Source organism: Melanaphis sacchari, unplaced genomic scaffold (genome assembly GCF_002803265.2).
Source record: "Melanaphis sacchari strain LSU unplaced genomic scaffold, SCAv2.0 Contig4_pilon_pilon, whole genome shotgun sequence".
NCBI classification, from domain to species: Eukaryota; Metazoa; Arthropoda; class Insecta; order Hemiptera; family Aphididae; genus Melanaphis; species Melanaphis sacchari.
Window position 1 is genome coordinate 2,196,697 of NW_020271335.1, and position 21,153 is coordinate 2,217,849.

Consider the following 21,153-nt stretch of genomic DNA (forward strand, 5'->3'; position numbering starts at 1 on the left):
TGAGAGATATGGATGAGTGTGCGTGCATGTATGTGCGTGTGAGAGAGAAAGCGAGCGAACGAGAACGGTGAAAAGAAAAAAAATGTATATATATACATATCTCCCACACGGATGACCCATTTCCTCACCCCGTGCGCTGCGCGCGCACATTGAAGCCTGGCAATTTTAAGGGATGTCGCATGCGAATAGGGTGTGTGGGTGTGTGGGCCAGCGGCCTGCCGGCAACATGGGGCAACGCACATCCAGAGTCGTCGTCCCTTCAGTCCGACACATTCCAAACGAACCGGCAGACGCGTCATGCCAACGACCGCGAGCGCTCCGGAGGACATCTGTTGAAACCGTCGTATACGCGCGATTTTACGAACACGACTTTTTTTTCTCTCCGCAGATTCCCTGTCTTTCATTCTCGTTGTCTCTGGCTCACTGTATCGCTCATCGGATTTTTTTTTTTTTTTTATATTTCCACAATCGTTATTAGAATTATTTATTTTTCTCGCGCTTTCTGCGCGAGTTACCCTCTCGCCATCGCGAGACAAAATCCCGTCGCCGTGTAGGTTCCTAAACTTCAGTAATTTTTACGATCCCAAATAGATATTAAAAAACAACACTTTCTGTTGCTCCAGCACTCGGGTATTCCACAGCCACCGCTGCCGCCCCAGAGTTATAGTCAAATCTACGCCACTGCGACTATCGTGGCATTAATACACCACTTAGCGCGGCCACTCGGCGACGGCGGCGGCGGCAGTGGCGGTGGCGACCGGCAGTAAGCCAGTCAGTCAGTCAGTCGTTTATACCGCGGGCCGCGTAACCGTCGTGCTCCGCGACTAGTCAACTTCAATAAAATCGTACGTAAACGCCGACCGGTTGCAGCCGCCGCCCCCGCGATCTTCGGATCACCGTCCGCGATCATCACAGGGATCGCGACATGCTGCTAAACCAAAGACTGCGGCTGGGCGGCGGCCTGTTGGCGCTGGGCTTTGTGGCTCTGTTCGCGGCACACCCGCCGCCGGTCAGGGGTGGTAGCTCGCACAACCTGGAGAGCCACCAGTACAAGGACTCCAGGAAGTGTCTGTTACAGCTGACGGCCAGGACGTTGGATTGCGGTGGCGGCGGCGGCGGTGGCGTCAGGCGAACGGTCGTGACGACGAAACGTCGGCCAGATAAACGTCAACGCGGCGGCGGTGACAACGACAACGATTTGGATCAGAACAATAATAACTTTGATTACAATTACGACGATGACGGCGGCGGTGACGGTGACGGCGGCGACGATGCCGATACCCGACAGACGTTTTACGAACCACCGCTGATCACTGACCCGAGGGACCGGATGCTGCCCGTCATCTACAGCCCTAGGCCCATGTACGCGCCGCCACGCCATCAGCCGCAACAGCCGCAGCAACAGCAGCAGTCGTACAACAGGTACGACGACCAAGGCGTCGCCCCGATCGGCCCGTTCGAGATGCCTATCATCATTGGTGAGTGTGTACTGCAGCTTGCATGCACTTCCGGTTCCGTTTGAAGTGCGCTGCTCAGGGTTTTTTTTTTTTTTTTTTTTGCTGAGTTTGGTAATCTATGTTCACTATAGGACGGATTTTGGCGCCAAATATACGTGGATACCGCGTAAACAGTGCAAATGTATGGCTTGTCCGTATGTCCAGAGGCGTTTTTAAATCTCTTTTTTTTTTTTTTTTGAAGGGAAGTGGGTGATTTTGCCACTATTTTTTATTTTTTTGTGATAAAAAAGCTTTTTATGGCCTGCCAAAAATATAAAAAAAACTGTATAAATTAAATTATCCTAGATAGGAGTATACCGCTATACATATAATATATGTGTTTTATATAACACTTTGAGTACCAAAATAATGATAATAAAATGGCACGCTAACGATTTAACACCAACAACTGAAAATTTATTTATTTCCAATAAATAGGAATGATATAATATTTTTAAGTAATCTATAAAACGTCGTGTTATTATTCGTTTAAATTTATTCATTTAAAACAAATATACCGAGATTAAAATAAAAATATATAAAATTTAAAGTTAAGCGGCAGACATAAATTATAATTTTAAATTGATAAAATGTTAAGGTATTTTGTTTTCTTAAGAAATAAAAATAAAGAAAAGATACGTTTTTCTAATACCTGTTGCACGCATTATATCAAAATCCAACCACGGGAATATTTAATAAACATATAATATAATATATAATCGTTATAATCATATTGATTTTAATTCAATATATTTTATAATTACCAATAAAAACAAATTCTTGATATTTAATTCTGCTTATACTGTCTAATAGTGTACTTACTAAAATAAAAATACAAATTTATACAATCTTTCAAACATCAATAACAGCATCAAATAGTTTAACAAGAAAACCCTGTTGTGATATAAAAGGTGATATTTCTAAATATTTTGATTACATACATTTGAAATTATATCTCAATGTAATGTTGTTATAAAAATACCATTGACTTAAATAAATAAATTAAGTATGGTATTAAGTTTTCCTTAAGATATATACAATACTTGGAAAAATAAATGAAAACATACAATCGTATGTTAGTGAAAAAAAATATATCCAAGTTAATAATTTATATAACTATATCTACTGAACTCAAAAATAGAGATTGAATTGTTAAAAATTTTAAAGCTGAAATAGATGAATCATATTAAAATATTTATTCAAAATATGCTCAATCAATCGCTTAAAATTAGTTTTTTCTAGTTAAATTGAATGTAAATAATCACTTACCTTGTAGAAAAACAAATCTCAAAATTATTTTTTGCTTTTTCACTTAATAATATCAATTTAACTGTATTCAAAAATCTTAGCACTTATTTTAAGAAATTAACAAAAACTAAAAAAAAGAAAATGTTTGGATTTAAAATTTAATAAATTGTTGAAATAAACTCATTTTAAATATCTTCCTTTAGAAATTTATAAATTACAATTAAAAAACAGAGTTTGATGAAATTAATGTTTCTGTAAATTTTATTCAAAAAATGATGAACAGCTCTTCATTAGGTTTTGATCGGGAAAATTTAATGGGAGAGTTAATTTTGTATTCAATGATATACTTGTATATTATGTCAAATTATAAAGAATTAAATAACATGTTTCTATAAATACCGTAAAATAATAAAAATAGATTCATAGAATAAATAGATAATATCTTGAAATAAATCAAAAATGATATTGCGTATAATACAGTGCATGGTAATATTATAACATATTATGCAAAAGTTTCAAGTTCTCGCCAATAATATTTTTTAATTATAACTAAATAATTAACATTGTTATTTATCATTTAAATAAAAAATTTCGTATAAATTTAAACTTGAAATTTTAATAAATGTATATTATAATGTCTTTATAAATTTTTAGATTTTTATGGTTTAAGTATGTATTAATTAAGATAAATATTATATTATATTTTCAAAACTTAGACATAAAAATAAAAGTATTGAAAATTTTTTTACTACAAAATAATTTGCTAATATTTGTGGTTTTACAAATTTTATCAAAATGTTAACTTAAAATGCTTATAAAAAAATATTGTGACTATAAATATATGATATTTTTTAATTGAAATATTTGCAACTTATGAAAAGCTTTGTATCAAAATTTTAAGCATTTTTACAAAGTGAATAATTTTTAATAAAAAAAAAATTGCGAATGTCTCATGCACACACACACACCATTATTAAATCGAAAATCTAAGAATCTAATAGTGATAAATTTTAAAAGTTATCTTTCTTAAATGTAATAAATTAGTGAGAATTACCAGAAAAAAAAATTTTAAAATAAAAATTGAAGACTTAACACATATTTCAAAAATCTAAATTTTGATGGATTATTAAAGAAATAAATTGATTTTAGTATAATATTATTTTTCTAAGGCTACTTTTTTGGATAGTAAAAAAAGATTAGAACCAGTGGTGTACTAGGATGCTTAAGCGGAATCATTGAATGATATTTGAATTTATGTACATATTTTTATCCTTTGAATAATATTTATCCCTTACACCTCATAAAAAAAAGTAGTAGACTATAAAATATTTTGTTTCTTTGTTGTTATTTACACGTAACATGTAAATCAATATATTTAAGTAATTAATGTGGAAAAAAATATCATTAAGGTAATATATAGTAGCGAGCGTAATGTAGTTTTGGGTAGACAATTACTATGATTAGTTCACTTGATTCACCGCAATAATTTCAAAAAAATAAAAACACATACATACGTCATACACACGTCATAGTAGAACGAATACTTTATTCGCTTTATTCAAAATCTAAAACGTCCAATAGCGTGTTAGAGTGGAAGTATAATTTAAAATTTTTAAAGACAAGAATTATCCATAATTCTAACCCTAGTTGCACTTATGAATAGAATCCAATTGCGTACAATTTACTACTCAATTGCATATATTTGTCATATAAAAAATAAACTTCTTAAATATGACATGAATGTTTATTAAATAGATAATAAGTAGGCTTCAATGTTGTCAATGATATAATTAAAAACTACAAGAATAATATATATAATACTAATATAATTGATAATTATACAATAACATCATAGAATTAAATTTTTGTTGTCAACTAAAAAAAAAAAACCTCTTGATGAATTAAACTGAATTAATTTAACTCATTAATCAATTTCACAATACTTAAGGACTACCTAAGCTCGTATTTAAAAAAAAAAATGTATAATATGAAGTATAGTATGGTATAATATTATTATAGATATCACGATTTATCCTTCCTTTCCAATCTAGTTTCTGAAGATGCCCCTAACAATACTATAATTAACATCATTATTAAAATAATTTTATGATAATTTAATTTTCAGTAAAATATAGAAAACAGTTATGTATTGAGCATAATAATATGATTAGTTAAAGTCATCACAAAAAAACCAGTCGTTCAATTTAAAATAAATATTTTTCATAGAATATATTTAACCATTTAAAGATAAATACATCAAAATATTTTTATGAATTTTATATTTGTTGTATCATATTTTAATCGAAGTTAGAATACGTTTTAAATACAATAGAGATGTTATTTTTTTTACTGGGAATTTTTTATAAGTAAAACTAAGTCAAAAGAGTAGAGAGGCGGTTGCTATTCCGCCCATCATTGAATCTGCGCTTGACCGTGATATGTAAAAGATAACATCGATAAACACCTGTCATATTTTACCCTAAAAGGTCAAACATATTTATAAAATAGTATATTTATTTATTTTTTATTATCTTTTGAAAATTGTATCTTAATAGTACAATGAACAGATCATTTATAGACTATTTAAATAGTATTTTTACGAATGAGAAAAACTATTATATTGAAAAGTAAAAATACAAAGGATTTCTAATATTTAAAATTGTAGTCTTAACAGTGCTTTGATCAGAATTAATTTTTAAACAAAAGTTATTTATCATTATATTACATTATGTTTTATTGTTCAGCAGTGTCGATGTGAATTGTAAGTAAAAAATAAAAATTCCAATTAATAATCCCTAGGATCTATGTTATATCTGGCTAATTTTTTTTTTTTTTATCTTCAATTTACAAGATGAACAAATCGACTATGGCATTATTATTTATTCATTATAACAATTTGGTTTAAATTTTTATTTTATATTATATACAAATTCCAATAATATCACTAACTAAATTTTAGAATAATATTCAATAAGTTGTATTCTACATAAGGAAATCTATTATGATAAAAATTATACACTTTCTTATAATTAAAATCAAAAGTAAATATTGCAAATTATTTTTTCCCCATTTTATTATTTTAATTTATTTCAAAATACAATATATTATTGTAATTCAATATATTACTAAGCCTATTAATAAAACTTACAATATAATTTGAAAATATATTTTATTTCATAAAAATGTATTAAATATTAAATTTTTACTTGGTTTTGAGTTCAAGTTTTCCTATATAAGACATTCCGCTTAAACTTGATATTTTTTAAGTACTTAAAAGCTCAATAATATATTAATATATCTAAATAACTTTTAAAAAGTTTATAATTTTAGCAAGTTAATGTTTTATAATGCTCTACTGACATGAAGATTTTCTTATATAGTAAACCATTAATAACTGAATAGTAAACAATAAATAAACATATTTCATTCATTAAAAACTTAAGTTTTATTTTTCCAAAAGTTTTATTTTCTAAAACCATAAAATTTTGTACAATTTATAAAATTACGTGTATAAATAATTTATAAAAATACATGAAAAGAAGCAAGAAGAGTGAAGTAGGTAATTATTTGATATGAATTTATTGAAAACATTTATTATTCATTTTTTAACTGCATAACTGCAATAATATATAAAATATGTATGTACAGTTTATTTATTGAACACAACAATTAAATATATATTAAAAGGCCACCTTAGCGCAGAATAGTACTTAAAGTACCAACTTTTATTATTTTTGAGTTTTTTACTCGTACACATAAAATAAATTATTATTAGACTAATTTATTTTTAAAGATTATTCCATCCCTTATAATTAAATTTGTATTTAAATTAGTAATAATTAGATATTAACACACAATTTTCGATTAGATATAATGATTTTTTAAATATTTATAATAAAAATATGATATTTTATCAAAATGACTTTTTACAATTGAACTTATATAAATTCTAAACTTATTTATTCATTCTCTATTTCTATTAAACTCAAACACATATTTAGATATCATCAAAAATAACAATAAAGTTCACGCAAACGTATTTTCGGTACCTATTTGAACATTTTCTTTAAATAATTACATAATTAATATAAAATTGTCCATCTAGATTCTTTTTTTAAATTAAAACATTTAAATATTTTTTTATATCAAATATTTTATATTATTTATTCTAAATTTGATTTAAAAAGCTTATTTTATATAAGTATATCAACTAATGAAACTAGTATAATGAAATTTTTTCTCTTTCTTTATTCAATACCTAAGGAAACAAAAAAATATGGCAGACGTCATCAAAAAAAAAAAAAAAAAAATGAATTAATTAATAAATGCAAACGTGTATAATACTACTCGACACGTAGAAAACAGTAATTATTAATTTGTGTTGTGTTAAATATATTTTTATATTTCTCCATTTCTTAATTTTAACATTTATTTCATAAGAAAATACTGTGTGTTTATTTGTATACAGACAATTTAAACATTCATTATTTTAACAGAATATTACATTTATTGAAAATATAGGTAGATAATATATTATATTTTTTTTAACTGGGACAAAGTAAAGTGATGTTAATTTCTTTTATAAATCAAATTTAATTGATTAAATTTTAATTTACTGCATAATATATTGAACATCATTAATAAGTAATAATAAAATATATATCATCACATTTTTCAATAAAAGATGTTATACATAACTATAATATAACTTTGAGGTTAGAATCTTCACTGATATTAATAAAAGATACACTGTATTTAAAAAACCTAATTACATATTTATTTAATAATAATGACTGTTAAAAATATTGTTGTCACTGAGTAAAAAGTATAATTATTTGCAACTACTTAATTTATAAATTATTTTGTTTTGCGCGGCACTAATTATAATAGGTTTACACAATTATACTTATATTATTAAATTAATTTTATTAAATTTTTTAATAATTTATAATATAATTATATTATGTATACTAATAATGCAATATAACATTTACAATTGAACATTTTATAAATATACATAAAATATACCTATTAACGGTTTTCAAAGTAATCAATATTATAGTGCTTAGTTTGTAACTGTAATGTTTAACGAACATTTTAATAAAGTAAGTTACAAAATTTCGACCTATATTTGATTAAGTATAATAATCACCGTGATTGATATAAAATGTGTTACCTTAAGTTACTTTCCTATGTATTTATAATCACAGAGTGTCGGTTTGAATGAAATTAATAATTAAAAGTAATTTTTACACATTTTATCAGAATAATTTGATCGTTATTAAAGCAATAAAATCATAATTTTTCAAAATTAAAGTTATTTTTTCTAATAAATCAGCACATTCACAGATTATGGTGTACAAGTAGGTACTTTATTTTAAAAAATTTAGATTAAATTATCATCAATGCACACACGTATTCATTTTTGAACATGCTAAAAAAAAATTTAATTTTAACTTCTATTATAAATAGACCTAATATTAGTTAGATATATATAACATAAAATATTACGTATGAATTCGTTACATATTACGCTATTTTAACTGTATATAAATTAATAATTAAATCATAAAATGTTCAAATAAATACATTTTCGCATTAATAATTACATTGAAATTATATTTATATTTTAAATACATTTTCCAGTCCTAAGTAAGCATATAAAATGCATGATAACATCGTATAATATGGATTTTACTTCCTTTTAACTAAATTCGTTATTATTTATCTTAAAAATAAAAATAAAAAATATAATAATTTACAATTAATTGCCTATAAGCATTAATAAAATAAACTAAACATTTATTTAATAATTGTAATATATTTAATTAAAAAATAATAATTAATTAATTGTTGTCATGGATTTTATAAACAAACATATTATAATTATTCCATGGTTATTTAATAAAATATTTGGTAATTAAATAGTATGCGATCAAAAATCTTAAAAATAGTTTCTAAAAATTAAATATGATTTTAAATTATTTTTAAAAGCTAAAATATTTTATTATTCTATAGTATGTGCATACTTTATTACAATAAAATAATATTTTATTAAAATACAATTTAATAAATTATTATCGTGTAGTTACATATTGTAAAATTTATATGAAATTATATTGATATTAACGTGTGTTATACATTGTATAATATACTATATTAGTTTAAAATGTATCAATAAATTATATTAATCTTTTAATCGATATATTGTAATGGACTGAATAGATAAATTTTATCATTGACAATATTCATCATAGAGTAAAATATTATTAGCACCAGTTTAATTGTGAAACAAAAATCAAATATTATATTTAATTTTTTTACAGGTTTTTAAAAATGTTTATCTCTCCTCATAACTTATGAGTCACAAGTTTAATTTTTCAACTGTATGTAACGGTTTTATCTCACTTGTTGCTTTGATCCGGGTGACGCTCACACAATCACATAGATATTACGCAGGCCGTAACATCGCGTCGAACTTCATTCAAATACTTAACACTACCACCAACCGTGTTTAATTTTTCTATAACATTAAAATAAAATTTAATTTATTTAGAAAAATGTAATATCAATAGCCCGGGATGACTATATACTTGGCATCGATGTAGAACAATATTAATAATAACAATAATAATGATGATGATTTAACGATCACAGTTAAGATGATATAAAACCTAAAATAATATAAACCTTAACCTAATATAAAAAATACGAACCTAACGAGCTCAAGAAGAGAATTTAATCAACTCTCCCTACTATATCATAACAACGAGGATGTCTCAATGATATTTTATTAAATTTTTATTTTATGAAACACCTATGATATATATATATATATATATATATATATATATATATATATATATATTAAATGAAATTGTAAGCTGTATAGGTATGTAATATTATTAATTTTATATAAGACAACAACGCTTAAAGATTTATTTAATATTTTTAATTTTTTTTATTTTTAAATCACTAAATAATAAATGTCACACAAACGCGTGTGGAAAAAAAGAACACTAGACCTAACCTCTCGTCATCACGGCTCGTAATCCACCGCCGTCATTTTATTTATGAAATGAATACGTAGCAATAAAATATAATGCATTTATACTATACAGACATACACATAACATGTTTATTATTATATTCATAAACACAAATACTTATACGCATATTTCCAAATGGTGGCGGTAGTTTGTAATATAAAACGACTTTGAGTCAGAGCGGTGGATCGATAGTCGCGGGGAGGAGTGAGCAGACTTTGGTCTTGGGCGTGCGGAAAAGACTTTGCTTTCAGTTCGTTCCCAGCAAGTACGACGGCGGCGTCGGTGGCGGTTAGCTAGAGTACTCTTGCGACGCCACACACAGTTCTGCTATGCGTCGTCATCGCCGTTGCCGTCGGTTTTCAAATGAACGGTTGTGGAGACTCAGCAATTGATATAATAATAAAACGATCGAATACGACGACAGCCAATCGTAGATAGAGGAATACTACATGGTGTTGTGTATATGTATAATATAATACATAAACATATTTCAAAACACGATGACATAAATGCAATAAAAAAAAAAATACGAAAAACCCGTTGTTCACGGCGCGGAAATAATTTTTTTCTATTGTTCCTTTTGATTCCGTTTGGAATGTTATTATTTTTTTGTTGTTTTATGATTTTCCGGCAAATATATAACGTTATCAAACACGTAAAATGTAATGCGTTTCAAATACAAATGCGATGTTGGACAACCAAATCTCATAGAAACAACGATAACACCTTATACGTATATTACACATACATGTATATATTATTATATAAGATTTTTGCGTATATTCACGTGAATTTTAAATTAGATGGAATAAATATAAAACCTCGCCATACGATAGTTATAATATTTTCGTAATCTATCAGCTTATATAAGTATATAATACAAATTTTTTAATTAAAATAAATATATTAAAATCGTTCATAAATTCGGATAATATACTTTTGGTGTTCATCTTTCAAAATATTATTTTTCACACTGAGTCGTTACATTATTTTGACCTATATTTCGTAAAACCTAAATATTACAGATACACGTGTGTTCCACATGCGTTTCTATACATACGTCACGTTATATTATTCAGCTTGGCATGCTTGTTTTGTTAATTCTATCACGTGCATAATTATGTATGGATTTTTACACATTTGTCGAAGAATTCAAATATAATTAAGAATAAATATTTCATAACAACCTATACTATCACAATTTTCTAGATATTTACAAAGAAAAATATTATATGCATACCCAAAAAAAGTTTTAAGTGGAATTAAGATAGTTTATAAGAAATTGAAATATTTTAATATCTTTTATATCAAACCAGTGTGTTAAAATTGGATATAATTTAACTTCTTGTCATCATTAATCCACAGATCAGTAAACCATGATACCACACAGAAAATATTACTCTACTCTTAAGCCTGATACTAAAGAAACTTGAAAAAATATTAATGTAAATACTTTAAAATAATTCCTACAAAAAACTTTTTTCTTATAATCCTTTCTTACTCGGCTTTCTTATAACACTTTTAAATAATCCTTTTTGAAGATTAAATGAAACAAAATTTACCATAATATTAAATTTAGCAGTTCATATAATATTATTTAAGTACTTAATTAAGTTAAAAATTATAAGACATATTTTTATTCACGGTAATATAAATTTGTATGTATTCAACATTTTAGATTCTGAACGGAGTGATGAATGTATTGATTTTACAATGATGTTTGTTTTTTTTTTTGTATGTGTCTGTGTACAGCATAAGTAGTCGAAATAATACTTCAATTTCACTCTTCGGGGGTGGTTTTCGATGGCAAAGTAAATATCCTTGGTGTATTATAGAGGTAAAAAGTAAATATTTTCCAACAAAAAAAAAAAAAATGATGGAAAAACGGGAATTTTTACGCAAAACCAGTTTTTGACAAAATCGATATTTTTATATGGTTGTAATTCAAAAACTAATCACTGACCACTGTAAATATTTGAAATTTTCACCAAATGTTTATATTAGTGTTATCTATATACAGTTAAATTTTCAAAAAATTTTGACTTTTTTAAGTTATTTATAGATCACTAAAATTATCAATTTTTATGAGAATTTTTTTTTGAAGTGTCGATAAAAAAATTTTGGATGACTAAAAAATTATGAAAATGTAATACAAGGTTCCTTATGATGTGTTCTTATTATAGCCAAAAAAAAATTAAAAATCGTTAGTCACAATTTTTTTTTATAAACGTTTATAGTTCAAATATTTACGAAATCTATCAAAAACGCGAAAATTTGTAAGTAATTTTGAAGTTGAAAAATCATAAAATGTTTTGTGCTTATAACTAAGGATTAAAAATACTACACTATGTTTTCCCTAAGTTTTCCTTCAAGTAGCTATAGTAAAAATTCAAAGCATCGTTATAGGAAACATTTTAAGTGCGTTTGAATTTTAAATTTTTACGAAATAACGTAACAATAACGATTTATCCTCAAAAGATTTTAAATATTTGTTAATATTCTAAAAGTATAAGTCGTAGATACTTGAAAATTTTACCAGTTATTTAGATTGGAATTTTCTTTACATGATTTAATTTTCAAAATATTTTGACTTTTTTTTTTAACTATTTATAGACAATTGAAATTTTCAATTTTTCTGAAAATTTGTTTTTGAAGTGTCGATAAAATTTTTTTAGCCCAGTTAAAATACTTGAACATTTAATACAAAGTTCCTCATAAATTATTCTTATAGTGATCAAAAATTTTTAAGAATACATAGGCACAATTTTTTTTTTTTTTTAGCATTTGAAGTTCAAATATTGACAAAAATTCATCAAAACCATGAATATTTGCAAACTATTTTGTAGGTATAATTCATGAATGCCCATGAATAACATTTAAAAAATAATTAAAATCTATTAGTGCTATGGGTAACCACGATGTATAATACATAACAAATTCCATAACACAAACGTAACAATATTGCATAACCGAGACGCCGCGCACGCTTTCATTGATTTTTATTACAGAAATGTCTCATTTTCTGTATACAAGTAGATCAGTAAATGTTATTACTAAGTTGTAATAAGTTATACGTAAGTTATAGTTATAACACAACACATTAAAAATAAACATTTATTTTATTTAGACACAAAGTTTTTACCATGTTTATATTCATCAAAAGCTTATTAATCTTCTATATTTTACAAAAAAAAATAATAATAATTTAATCGAAAATGATATCTATTTTTAAAATTATAAGACATCCTTAAAAAAAATATAACTACAAATAATATTTTCAAAAATATGATAGTTATATTCATATATCTTGTGAATGTCAATTTGTAATCATAAACATAACAATTTCAAAATGCTTAAAAAAATATTTATAAAATATTTATAATATAAAATTATATGTTTCTTAAAACGTTTTCCATGTTGTAAATATATTTTTACAATTTAAAAACAAAATATACAAAATTAATGATAATTTTACGAAGAATGTGAAAATATAGTTCATATTATGTAAAAATAAAAATTTGGGAAATTATTCTATTGTTGATTATGTGTCGAATACTCAAATGTACTTCGCTATTGAATAGGTTACATTATTAAAGTATTAAATTTAAATTCAATGATAATTATTATACACAAAATTTATTATGAGTGGTTTACACGCTAATATCAACGTCTACCAAAAAATATCCACCAATAAATTCATGTAAATTCAATAAGTCCACTCTAATTACATATAACATTTAATATAAATAGAAACTTTTATTTCGTCTAACATCTACTAAGAAATACATTTTATATACCTAATATAATTAAGTATTAAAAGCATAAAATATAATATGATATTAGAATTTTTTAGCTCGATTGATTTTAAAATAAACCAGCTCACCGCCGATGACATTTACGGGAATTTATTTTTCATATATGATTGCAGTTAATTAATATAAATGGTATTAAATATCAATAGAGGACAAAAAAATAATATAATTAGAAGTGAGTAGTTTTAAAACATTTTTCGACAAGGTGTGTAATAACTGTATTTAAAAGAGAAATCAATGGCATCATAATTTATTTAGATATTTTTATGTTACTGTTTAGAATTAAATTAAGATCTGGAAAAGTTTTAATGGCGATATTGATGTTGTATAGATAAATGGTTAATGGTTATTAACAAAAACTTATGAGTATGAGTCATGGACTTGGTTATAGATTTTACAGCAGTTTTATGTAACCGGGGATTCATATTTAGGAAGGTAGTTTTTTGTTTTAAGGTTAACGACAATGTTGAAAGTCCTTGTGAATTTGGCAGTCTCTAAAATTAGCTGAGTGGATCCCCCCTTACATAAATTTGGAGAACATTTATATTTTAAACAAGAAGTTGATAAATAGTTTTTAACGCATCTTGACTAATTAGATAGAAACTAACTTTTAATTAAAAAATAAACTCATTTTCATAATATGAAATTACATACTCCTATCATACCTACAAGATAAAACATAAAATAAAGTATAAAATATTTTATTAATAGAATGTTGTTAAACATAAGACTATCTTATGTGTGTATCAAATTAATAATGAAATTAAATATTTATTTGGTTTTAAACTAAAAATAAAAATCTAGTAAATATACTAAAAGATTTAGTGATTTTAATTGTACTATATAATGTTTCTAGGTAGTTATCAAAACGTCGACGTAAAATTGAATCAAGATATGCTCCCAGGTAATCGGTTTGAATGTTTAGGCTAACTAGTAATGTAAAAATATAACCTTGTACATAATCCTTGTAAAAATACACTAGATAAGAACCGTTTTTAAACTTAGTTCTGGTTTTAAATGATTTGTTTATGTTATTAGAGCAACCTATGCTCTTTAGAATGACAAAGTTCAGCATGCCGATTTTTCACATTTCAACTTGCATATTTAAAAGAAACATGTATTTTGGTTTTTATATGTATATGTATATATATATATATATTAAGGGTCTATGATTACAATATATTTTTATGATTTAATTCTAGTATATATTTACAGGTTAAGATACAAAATAATATTGGCGGAAATATTAAATGTTTAAATAATGATTGGTTAGGTACATAAATAAATAAAAATCATCGTTGCAATCAAAACGCCAAATGTATTGTCTTAAGTTGAAAATCTACATTAAACGAATGTGTACATTTGATACTTTTAATAATAAATATTAAATCTTCACAAAAATACGAGATATAATTATCAAATTTTGAAACAATAGTTTATTTCAGTTATAAGTATAGTTCAAAAAATTAATATAAATATATAATAATATATTTTTTTTTTATAATGACTTCAAATAATATTAGAATAATATTTCCATAAACTAAAATGCTTTTAAGATAATAAATGTTAAACTTTTAATATGTTTTAAATGTTAACTGTTTTCAGTAAAATATGAGAAAAATGTCACTGCATTTAAAATTATAATGTAAAAAATTTAGACAAAATTGTACCAAATGAAAATTTATATTTTAGTTTTATTATAAAATAATGAAGAGTATTTATAATTTTTAAAATTCAATTATTAACTTGATTTTAGTAAATTTTATTATTGAAATTGAATTTTTTATTTAAAAAACAAGTAATTTATATTTACAATGCATAATGAGATTGTATTAATACTAATAATTCATAATAATTTTATGAAAAAAATATAAGAAAGCTTATAAAGCATTATAAATTAGTTATGGGTTATTATTTAGTTAAAATTATGAGATATAAAAATAAAAATTTTAAGTTAGTGAACATTTTTAACTCTAAAATATAGTGGATTAAATATGTACGTATACGTTTTTATAATTTATCGTAATTAAAATGTTAAAACAGCGTCTTTTTTAAACTTTATATTTATAAATAGTCATAGTAATTTTTCCTATATTAAAATGTTCTTATTTAAAGTTAATATACTATTCAAATAACATCAAACTTATTATTTTATTTTATTAATGAACTATGTAAACAAACACTTGTTGAATATACTTGGACCTAATTTAAATCTCACTTTAATACAATTTAAAATTGATTTTTAACTCATGTTTTGTCTTGATTTTATAATAATATTTGAACCATTTAAATAGTTCATTACATATTAGCTATTCAATATTTAAATATGTCTAGGTATATTTTATCTTTTTGCACTATATTATGAAATTCCCCAAAACATAATTAAAATATTAATATATCAATTTAAACATATATTAAGTTAAAATTGTAGACGCATAGCAAATATTATCTTAGGTTTTATTCATTTGTTAACTATTAAAATGTATGGTTTAAAGTAAGTTTACCAAGTTATATCCAAAATAAATTAAAATTATCTCCAAAGAGAAGAACTTTAATATATTTCCTTTATGAGATCACAAAGTATTTATAGTAAATAAATTTTTATTTTGCAAAAAATGCATATAACAATGTTTATTGGGTTTTATATTTCTCAATCTTACAAGTTAATGCTTTTCAAGGTATATAATATATCAATAATTATTATATTAAACATTGTAATATAATTATAATTTATGTTTAATAGCGTGTCAATGATTTATACCTACCTAGTGATAATAATTATTTCAATTACATTTTATTTTTTAAATAGCCATTTCTTTAATCAACTATATCTAGTAAGATTTTTTGGTTTATTTTTCTCAAAATAATAAATGTCGACTTTTATATGTAATGCACTTAATTTTACAATCGCCTGTGACAATCTATTTGGAGAATTAGAAATTAAAAATGCGAGAAAAACTTGACTAGCGCTAATGCGCCATACAATAAAATAATAATAATAACAATTAATAGCTTAAAGAGTTTTTAGAGATGAATGAGTTCCAAAAATAATATTTGAAAAAATTACGAAAAAAACATTAAATTCACCGTAACAAATAAAGACCATTCAAATATTTATGTTTCTACTTGTTCACAAACCGTTAAATAACAAACAAACAAACAAACAATTAAAATGTTTTGGTTTTTCCTTCCATTCTAAACAAATATAAACATAATTTTGTTTATCATATGTTTATGATTGTTGCTTGTGATTTAACCAATTTAATATGTCAACAAAAATAGGTACGTTAGTCAATAATAGCTATATTATGTACAGAAACAGAATGAATATCCATTAGGATTTTGTTTCACATGATATGATGAAAATATAATCAAAACTAAAGTCATTTTTACTACGTAAAACCTATAAAGTTATCCACTTATGGGTTGCATTATTAAATAATATAAGCAACTAAAATTTTCTACGTACACAGCTTATAAATACAACATAAAACAAAATATTTATGGAATTATTTTTATATTCCCTCGAGAGCTTATAGCTGTATATCCTACTCATATTGACCTATTCTAATAATATCTTTCTTTAATTCAAAATATAAGCTAATAAATCACGAAAATTCAACGACAAAAATATCATGAAGGTGGTGGGAAAAGGCCCAAAAATGTTGCACAATAACAGTATATTTCCAATAATATACCCTTATAATAGATGTTATATAAACTAATTTTCGACAAACTATTTATAACCTGCTATTTAACCCTTGAACAGGTAGTAGTAACACTCATAAGTTATTCATGCGAAGCCTTTTAATTCTTTTTCTTATTATATTTTTAACCCTTAAAACTAGTTTTTTATAAAATATAACAACGCGACCTTTTTGAAATGACATAATTACTATTGCCGTTATAAACTTAACATTTATTATCAACTATGTCAATCCATACACTTTGATAATTGAAATTGTATAATGAATAATTAAGAAAATAATGTAAAAATTATTATTTGTGTTTCAAGTCAAAAATTATATTGTCAAATTTATAATTTAATAAAATATAGAACCTCTGGTTGTAAAATATAGAAATAACCTCAAATATTTTACAATGTACCTACTTTCTACAACTAAAAAAAAAATTATTAAACAATATGTAACTTATCATCTAGTTGTTACAGATATAGTTGAAAATAATGTTTTCTTTTGTATGATTTTTCATAAATTTAATATGATATTTAATATTTTGTTTAATTATTAATAACGTCTAGTTGCTAAAAGTTGGCTGAAATTTATAAGATACATAAAGATACATATTTAACAAATTCGTAACAGTTAAGAAATATTCCTTAGATATTCTATAGTTTTTTATTTAAAGTATACCTAATATTATTGTATTACATATTTATAAACAGAATAGTATTTTAATCGTTTAGATATGGGATGTACGAAATCTATGTTATATTCGTACTTCATATCACTAAGATAAAATAAATAATTTTATTTACCTAAACTCAATCAACATAACATAAAAACTGTTATTATTTTCGGATTCAACTCGTATGCAACCATTAAATAATATTTATAATTTTTAAAACCAAAATTTTAGGATTAGAGTTGACGTATAAAGTATGACGAACATTAAACATAAATATTCATAATATTTATTATTATTAATTTTTTAATTATAAATTTATTGTAATTATTATTAAAATCCAAGAATATTTATTCTCTAGCAACCATTAAATTTAGTAAGTAAGGAAAATCGCACCTTATATACGAATTGTATCATTACGTAAAATAATATAACATTTACTACATTGTTGTTAACCTCGGTACTACCCTCACATAATAATAATCTTTATAGTCATTATTATATCATATTCTATAATTTTTAAAAAATTTTATCGTGCCTTAAATTATGACTCATTCTTTTAAATTAATTAACGTTGAAATAAGTTGTGCTAGTCAAAAATGGTAAAAATTAGTGCCTAACTACTAATTTAATTGTTACAAAAAAAACTCATACATTTTTTATTAGAATGTTTGTAATTTAATTAGAATGGTTAGATTCGATCTTATTCATTACTATATTTAAATATATGGTAATTTTATTTTAGTAACGTACAAGTACAATTATAAGAATGAATAAGTAATTAACAGAATAATCAACTTTTCTCACACCAATAATAATTATAATTTTAGATAAACTAAATCTAATTAAATATTAAGTATCTATTTTAAGTAAAATTAGTTTATTATATTATAAAAGCTATTTAAAAAGTATATTAATTTCAGCAAAGATTTTTCCAAAAGACATTAAAGTACCTAATAAATAAAATTTAGATTATAAAATAATACTACTTAAAATATTTAGTTCATAGAAAGGTATCTATAAAATTTTCAAAAGTTTAATTAATCATATAAAAATAAAATATGTATAAAACACAATAAATAAATCACATGCAAAATATATGTTAATAATTGTAATATTATCTCAGATCTAAAAAAAAAAAATAAAAAAAATTATAATTTATATAATTTTGGTTCTTAACAAAAAATTATGTGTAACCTTCCAATATTAAATAGATTCATAATTTTAAGTTTTTCTCCTAAATTATGTATTGACAAACTAAAGTTATAAATAATTTGTGATCATTTTCACAAAATATTATTTATTGATTAATATTTTTCATTAAAATATTAAATTTAAATTAAAACTAACATGACATATTTAAATTGATACGGTTCTTAATTTTTATTTAATTATATCTAATTATTCATTTATTTATTTTATGTTAAAAACTATAGGTAAGCTATAATGGAATGAAATGTTAAGGTATGGCAACATGAAATATTATAATTTTCAAGTAAAGATATTTTGAAAATTATCATTAAAATACTATTTTTTTTTTTCAAATAAAATAACAAGTTTAAAATTTGAAATAAATAAGAAAATTTTATATTTATTTTTAAAAATTAAAAAAAAAACTTAAAAAATGTTCAGTTTTAAATAACATAATTTTAGTAAGTAATAAAGTACAAAAACACGCTTTTTATATATTTTCATTATAATATGTTAACTTCATAAGAAAAAATAAATAAGTTTTTAGTTATTTATTAAATTACTGAAAATATATTTTAAATACTATTATTCAATAAAAAATTTACCAAAAATATTTAGTCTTTATAAAAAAAGAATGAAATTTAAATATAAAACTGAACATTTGAGTATGAAAACTTTTCACTAGTAGTACCTTAATTTTATTTTTAATACATTTTAAGTATTTTAAAATTTGATGTTGAATGGGATTTCTGTATTTAACGCAAAAATATTTATTTATTTATTTTTTTTTTTTTTGATTGCTTAGTAAGCATTAAAATTAATTTTTGGTTTGAGTAATCAATTAGCTTATTATAATAATATTAATAAAAGATAGATTTACTCTAGCTTATATTTTTTTAAATAAAATTTTCAATGATAGGTTTTTAATTTGTTTAAGAAAAAAGTAAATTGAACAATTCAATTATCGTTTCGACGTATAAAATTTATTTTACGTTATTTTGGGGATTTGCTTGGTTGAATAATAAGCGTAATTTTATTTTTTTTCTTTGAGGTAACAAGACTGAACAATTGTATACTAAAAAACACCGAGAAGGGAGAAACCTATACACAACAAATTATAATTTCAAATAACAAACGAAAAAGATAATTCCAGTTCAATCAAAATTAAATAACCATTAATAGAACAAACTAAGACACTATTATTTTAAAAAGATATCAATACACTTTATTTTGTTTTTTTTTTCTTATTGGCATACTTGCAACATAGCAAGTTTTCGTTTAGTTGAATCAAGCTTGTATTGTTAGCTTTAATCTGAGAGTAAATTGACCATTATAAAACTTAAAGAGCTTAATGATATAAATATTATCTACATTATCTGTACTTATACCTTTAACATTATATGATATTTTGATGTTTCTTCAATATAATAAATATATTAAATCGTAATGTTTTACACACATGTAATTTTTATAAAAAATAAAATATCTTAAAAAATCCAACGTATAACACAAATAATGTTATTAATTTAAGTTTGATAATAGGTCGATAATAGGTCTAAGGTCTATATTCGTCCTCATATTAAATCAAACTACACATCATTTATTCTCCTGAATACAAATTATATACTTACATTACACGTAGCTCAGAGTTAGAAAATAAAATATATATTTCGCTCTCTCACTAATATTATTTTAATCAATATTATACATCATCAATGATAAAAATTAGATCATTAACAGTTAACTACAATATTATATTAATATATTTAGTTGTAAATAATTTCCGTTTTATACATAGATAACATAGCTTACTGTGTATAAATCAAATTAAATTAAATTAAGGATAAATCTTTTTACACCAAAATGTTTATTAAATTTAGGAATATAAATATTTTCTTTGTATCTAGTACACTATTCATGCAAAACATTTAATATTGTATTAAATATATATTTATACGAGTATAATGCATATTCTTTTTTTTTAAACAAGGT

The 21,153-nt window shown here is 23.9% G+C and overlaps 1 protein-coding gene across 2 annotated transcripts in view; it reads left to right on the plus strand.

Moving 5' to 3' along the window:
* The first annotated feature begins 283 nt into the window (after window positions 1–283).
* The window catches only part of LOC112599101, a 38,343-nt gene continuing 17,473 nt past the window's right edge, over window positions 284–21,153 (plus strand). The window contains exons 1-2 of one of the 2 annotated variants that reach the window (XM_025345844.1): window positions 284–1,478; window positions 14,462–14,509. In XM_025345844.1, the coding sequence (XP_025201629.1) occupies window positions 926–1,478; window positions 14,462–14,509 (601 nt within the window). In that variant the 5' untranslated portion in view covers window positions 284–925. The remainder of the gene's footprint in view (window positions 1,479–14,461; window positions 14,510–21,153) is intronic. The other variant, XM_025345845.1, reaches the window with a different exon arrangement.